A 6,701-nucleotide genomic window follows, 5' to 3' on the forward strand; every position below is an offset into this window, starting at 1 on the left:
TAACTTCTCTCTCTTCTTCCAACAGCCATAGATGTCACTTATCTTCTTGAGGAGGGGTCAGGGCGGCGATTACGTAGAAGGACGCTTGGATTTGGATTTGGAGACTTTGTGGGTAGAAAATGATGTTGCCACTTACCTGGCAAGCACATTCCCCTTTCATTCACTTGGGAGAGGTGGGGGTGAAATGGAAAACATGGTAAGGGAAGATGACATTTGCAAAGAGAAAGTGACCACAAAGGGCAAGGGTTGGTACCCTTCCCGGGCGTGTCCCCTCTTCCCCAACCTGTCACCTCAAGTGATGAGACAACCCAACAGTTTGAAGCAGTGCACTCGGCTGTCGTGGTCAATGGTAACGGTTTTGTTGGTGACACAAGGACTTCTTCTCAGGAGGGTGGACCCAGACTTATTGAAGTACGATGCAAAAGCATTTTTTTTTACGTAGGAAAAAGTACCCCATGCACTTAAAAATGCGCATTGAACAAATGTTAATCAAAGACAGCCCTGGTTACTCAGGGCAAAGAGACTATTACATAGGCTTCACATTATCTATACACATGGCTCATCAGTGAAACCTTGAGTCAATTATTTTTAGTGAGCAAAAGAAAGGAACATGTGGTACTGAACATGGCTGTGGCATAGTCATAGACTCAAATATAATTTTTTTTTAACGACATCAAATGGGAATGAGGAGGCTGGAAACCTGTGCCCCCAGTGGGACTAGGTGGTAATGAAACTAAACAAAGGCCACGAGACCTAAATGTACGAGGATAAGAGGTATAGGAGGCAATGCAGTGGACTGTATGAGCAACTTGTAAACATACACTGCTGACGATGAACTAGGAGAGAAGAGCTGCAGGAACGAGGTTGGTCAACTGCACTTTGGTACCATGGATATGGTTGGCTCTCTAATGTATCAACGAGACACACTAACACTCACATGTTATTGGATGATGCAGTCTTAAAAGCAAGTTAATAATAAGTATTTCTTTTTCTTTCATACTGTAATAATTCATTAGGAACAGAGAAGGAAGGACGGGATTGTGTTTGTAAAGAATAGCTGGTGGTCTTTGGAAAGATATAATGTGCGCTTTTGGTCAGTCAAGTGTCTTGTCCGCTTTGCCCCTCTTTCTGAAGTACCTGATTCACCAGCTTAATGAAGTCAGGCGGCGGGAACACTGACTCTTACTGTAACGCCTTAGAACGCCGTGGTCCCTGACTGCCTTGCGTGAGTGTATGCACATTTGTGTGTCTAATCTGCCAGAATTCTTGAAGAAAAAAAATTATGAAAAAATTAAGGGCTTGATGGCAATTAACATTTTATGGGAAATTGTGGAAACCATAGGTAACGTAAAATGTATTGTGACGGTCATATTTTCTTATATTCTATGAAAAGGGGTATCTGTTGGGAGGGAAGGGATTCTAGCTGTAAATGTTTTCTTCAAATGTGTTTCTGGTTGCCATGGAGAATATTTTAAATCATTTGTGAGATTTGATGAGATTTATTTTTTCCAAATGCTTCTGTTTAAAATGAGACTTAGATTGAGATGTCCCATCAAGATGGACTGGCATAGAGATGGAGTGTAAGAAAACAGACGGAGAGGACAGAAAGTTGTACAGTGCCAAGTTATGTATATACAGACTGGGATAATGTGAGAAGTGTCTCCAAAAGCAATATCTTGATAACGGATTTCGTGTATTGTACAGTACTCAGCCCCATATGTATTATAATTATTATTTCTGCCATTTGTATTACTATAATCAAAACACTTAAGCTTGGGAGAGGTGTATTTGTCCAGTAAAACGTACAACTGTCCTAATTGAATGACATGAACTTAAACAGAATTTTTGTTGCCTAAAAATTAAACTGAACAAAAATATAAATGCAACATGCAACAATTTCAAAGATGTTACTGAGTTACAGTTCATGTAAGGAAATCGGTCAATTGAAATAAATTCATTAGGCCCCAATCTATGGATTTCACCGATATGCAACTCTTGGTAAAGGAGGCCCATTTTTTAAGGGCATCTTCGTGCATTCAAATTACCATAGACAAAATGCAATTGTGTTCGTTGACATCAGAAAACTGCTCAGTTGTAAGGCTCGACTGGATATACTGCTAAATCCTCTAAAACAATGTTGGAGGCGGCTTATGCTAGAGAAATGAACATTACATTTTCAGACAACAGTTCTGGTGGACATTCCTGCAGTCAATATGCCAATTGCACGCTTTCTGAACTTCACACATCTGTGGCATTGTGTTGTGACAAAACTGCACATTTTAGTGGCCTTTCATTGTCCCCAGCACAAGGTGCACCTGTGTAATGATCATGCTGTTTAATAAGCTACCTTGATATTCCACACTTGTCAGGTGGAAGAATTATCTTGGTCAAGGAGAAGTGCTCACTAACAAGGATGTGAACAAATTTGTGCACAATGAGAGAAATAAGCTTTTTATGCATATGGAAAATCTCTGGGATCTTTTAGTTCTGCTCATGAAACATGGGACCAACCCTTTACATGTTGCGTTTATATTTTTGTTCAGTGTGAGAAGAATGTCAAATGAACTTCATATAAAGCATTGGGACATAACAGTGACTCTGAAATTACATCTGTCGCTGTAATAATATTACTTTTGAGGAGAAAATATGCTCCTTGTTTTTGCTGCAAAGTGTTGAACACTAAAAAAACAAACCAACTTAATGTTGATATTTTGAAAGATGTCAGCTCCAATATGTAACCCCCCCCCCCCCCCCCCCCAATGAGAAATTGTTCAGTTTGTGATAGCGGTCATAAATTTGATGCTTGTACTTGTATTTGTGTGTTTTGTGTGATTTGTTTAGTTATTTTTTTAGACAATCACAAAATAAGATACAAGCATTGTAAATGGACAGACTGGCAGACATTTTGTGATGTGTACAGTTTGTCAACTTCTTCCACTCTCGTTAAAAGTTTGTAATTATGATTCTAAAGTTATGAAAATGCTGTTGGTTTTTACTTTTTGTTTTATATTCAATTTGTTTTTGTTTTTTAATAAAAAGCACTACATTATTGTGAATAAATGTTTATTTTGCCTTGCCTTTTTGATCATGCTAAATTGTGCTCTGGATTTCCTTAATATAATTGAGTTATATTCAGCCATCTAAGCAGGGATGTAGAAAAGCAGTACGAGGGTCTGCTCCCAGGTTTAGATAGGTGGCTGCCGGTGCATAAGAGCTAATTTAATTATGGAGTTCAGCAGGAACACACACAAACCATAAAAAGGAAAATCCAAGGTCAGGATGCAAAAGTATACTCAATAGAAAACGTCCCTGTACAGTTAGTTACTCACTTGCACATAACACCTTGACATGGATCTCCACGCTGTCCTATTCAGGGCCGGGTCCCAGTCTGATGTGGTTTTGATTCCCAGGTTGTGGAGGTCGTCCGCCAATTGGTTCGATCATCTGGCTCTCGGTCTTCCTCTTGGGCGTAGCTCCATAGGTGGGTTTTTATCTGACCGGGTGACCGAACAGTCAGTACTAACCAAAAAAGTTAGATTTTTTTTAAACACTTAATTGCACTAAACTGATATGGAATTGGTGTAAGATGCTCATATGGATCATTTATCTGTTTGATTTGGAATTTTAGAACCCCTTTTAGGTATATTAAAAAAAAGGTTATTTGTGAAAATATAAAATGTGCCTTTACTACTATATCCCAGAGAAACACATTGAATAACACATTAATAAATGTGTCAAAAGAAACAAAGTTGAAGTGTCTGCCCTGTATCTAGGAGATAAAAAAGGGGGGGGGGGGGGTAGGCACAAAACTACTTTCAGTTTTTTTTTTAAATAGGTACCAGTTACCTTCAAATGAGTCCTTGTGGGGGTCGTAGAGCAAAACAGAGAACAATCTTGTGTTTGTGGGAGTCTCCCTTTTCCATACTGTAGTCAGGAACCAATATACTCAGTCAGTTAGGAAAGCTAAGGCTAGCTTTTTCAAACACTAATTTGCTTCCTGTAGCTCATATTCCAATAGGTTTTTGGACACTAAAGTCCATGGACAATAAGAGCACCTCCTCCCAGCTGCCCACTGCACTGAGGATAGGAAACACTGTCACCACCGATAAATCTATGATATTCGAGAATTTCAATAAACATTTCTCTACAGCTGGCCACGCTTTCCACCTGGCTACCCCTACCCCGGCCAACATCTCAGCACCCCCTGCAGTAACTTGAAATATTATTGATTATTTAGGCTAAAAACATGAGGATTGATTATAAACATAATTTGACATGTTTCTACGAACTTGACTGATACTATTTGGATTTTTCGTCTGCCTGTTGCGACTGCGTTTGAGCCTGTGGATTCTTGAACAAAACGGAGTTTTTTGGATATAAACAGGGACTTTATCGAATAAAACAAACATTACATGGGAGTAAATGGGAGTCTCGTGAGTGCAACCATGTGAAGATCATCAAAGGTAAGTGATTAATTTTGTCACTATTTCTGACTTGTGTAACTCCTCTACTTGGCTGGTTACGGATTGTAATGATTTGTCTGCTGGGTGCTGTTCTCAGATAATCGCATGGTATGCTTTCGCCGTAAAGCCTTTTTGAAAGAAAGAAAGAAGTTAATCTTTAAACCGATGTATAACATTTGTATGCTTCATTAATTTTTATAATGAGTATTTCTGTTTTTGAATTTGGCGCTCTGCAATTTCACTGGATGTTGGCCAGGTGGGACGCTACTGTCCCACGTCCCCTAGTGAGGTTAATAAACAGATCACTGACCATTTCGAATCCCACCGTACCTTCTCCACTATGCAATCATCTGGTTCCGAGTTGGTCATGGGTGCACCTCAGCCACTGTCAAGGTCCAAAACGATATCATAACCGCCATTGATAAAAGACAGTACTGTGCAGCCGTATTCATCGACGTGGCCAAGTCTTTTGACTCTGTAAATCACCGCATTCTTATCGGCAGACTCAATAGCCTTGGCTTCTCAAATGACTGCCTCACCTGGTTCAACAACTACTTCTCAGACAGAGTTCAGTCTGTCAAATCGGAGGGCCTGTTGTCAGAGGTCCGGACAGTCTCTAAGGGGGTGCCACAGGGTTCAATTCTCGGGCCGACTCTTTTCTCTGTATATATCAATGTCGTCGCTCTTGCTGCTGGTGATTCTCTGATCCACCTCTACGCAGACGACACCATTTTGTATACATCTCACCCTTCTTTGGACACTGTGCTAACAAACCTCTGAACGAGCTTCAACGCCATACAACACTCCTTCCGTGGCCTGCAACTGCTTTTGAATGCTAGTAAAACTAAGTGCATGCTCTTCAACCGATTGCTGCCCGCGCCCTCCCGCCCGACTAGCATCACTACTATGGACGGTTCTGACCTAGAATATGTGGACAACTACAAATACCTAAGTGTCTGGTTAGACTGTAAACTCTCCTTCCAGACTCACATTAAGCATCTCCAATCCAAAATTAAATCTAGAATCAGCTTCCTATTTCGCAACAAAGCCTCCTTCACTCATGCCGCCAAACATACCCTCGTAAAACTGACTATCCTACCGATCCTCGACTTCGGCGATGTCATTTACAAAATAGCCCCCAACACTCTACTCAGCAAACTGGATGTAGTCTATCACAGTGCCGTCCGTTTTATCACCAAAGCCCCATATACTACCCACCACTGCGACCTGTATGCTCTCGTTGGCTGGCCCTCACTACATATCCGTCGTCTAACCCACTGGCTCCAGGTCATCTATAAGTCTTTGCTAGGTAAAGCCCCGCCTTATCTCAGCTCACTGATCACCATAGCAACACCCACCCATAGCACGCGCTCCAGCAGGTATATTGCACTGTTCATCGCCAAAGCCAACACTTCCTTTGGCCGCCTTTCCTTCCAGTTCTTTGCTGCCAATGACTGGAACGAATTGCAAATATCTCTGAAGCTGGAGTCTTTATATCTCCCTCTCTAACTTTAAGCATCAGCTGTCAGAGGAGCTTACTGATCACTGTACCTGTACACAGCCAATCTGTAAATAGCACAACGACTACCTCATCCCCATATTATTACTTACCCTCTTGCTCTTTAGCACCCCAGTATCTCTACTTGCACATCATCATCTGCACATCTATCACTCCAGTATTAATGCTAAATTGCTATTATTTTCACCTCCCTACTCTTCTGCACACACTGTACAACGATTTCTCTATTTTGGTGTTATTGATTGCATGTGTAACTCTGTGTTTTTGTCGCTTTGCTTTATCTTGGCCAGGTCGTAGTTGTAAATGAGAACTTGTTCTTAACCTGCCTACCTGGTTGAATAAAAGGCCCCAATCTATGGATTTCACATGACTGAGAATATAGATACCTTTAAAAAAAGGAAGGGGTGTGGATCAGAAAACCAGTCAGTATCTGGTGTGTCACCATTTGTCTCATGTGACACACCCTTCGCATAGAATTGATCAGGCTGTTGATTGTGACCTGTGGAATGTTGTCCCACTCCTCTTCAATGGATGTGCTAAGTTGCTGGATATTGGCAGGAACTGGAACACGCTATCGTACATGTCGGTCCAGAGCAAACATGCTCAATGTGGGACATTTTCAGCTTCCAGTAACTGTACAGATCCTTTCGACTTGTGACCATGCAATATGCTGAAGCATGAGGTAATGGTAGTGGATGAATGGCCACAACCATGGGCCT

At 41.2% G+C, this 6,701-nt stretch overlaps 1 protein-coding gene across 5 annotated transcripts in view; it reads left to right on the forward strand.

Annotated features, from left to right (window-relative positions):
- Positions 1–3,076, forward strand: part of LOC109903805 (histone-lysine N-methyltransferase ASH1L) — a 48,804-nt gene extending 45,728 nt beyond the window's left edge. For all 5 annotated transcript variants that reach the window (XM_020500764.2, XM_031788460.1, XM_031788463.1 and 2 more), the window contains one exon: positions 26–3,076. In XM_020500764.2, coding sequence (XP_020356353.1) covers positions 26–123 — 98 coding nt within the window. In that variant the 3' untranslated portion in view covers positions 124–3,076. The remainder of the gene's footprint in view (positions 1–25) is intronic.
- Positions 3,077–6,701: the final 3,625 nt, after the last annotated feature.

This window comes from Oncorhynchus kisutch, linkage group LG14 (assembly GCF_002021735.2).
Source record: "Oncorhynchus kisutch isolate 150728-3 linkage group LG14, Okis_V2, whole genome shotgun sequence".
Taxonomy (NCBI): domain Eukaryota; kingdom Metazoa; phylum Chordata; class Actinopteri; order Salmoniformes; family Salmonidae; genus Oncorhynchus; species Oncorhynchus kisutch.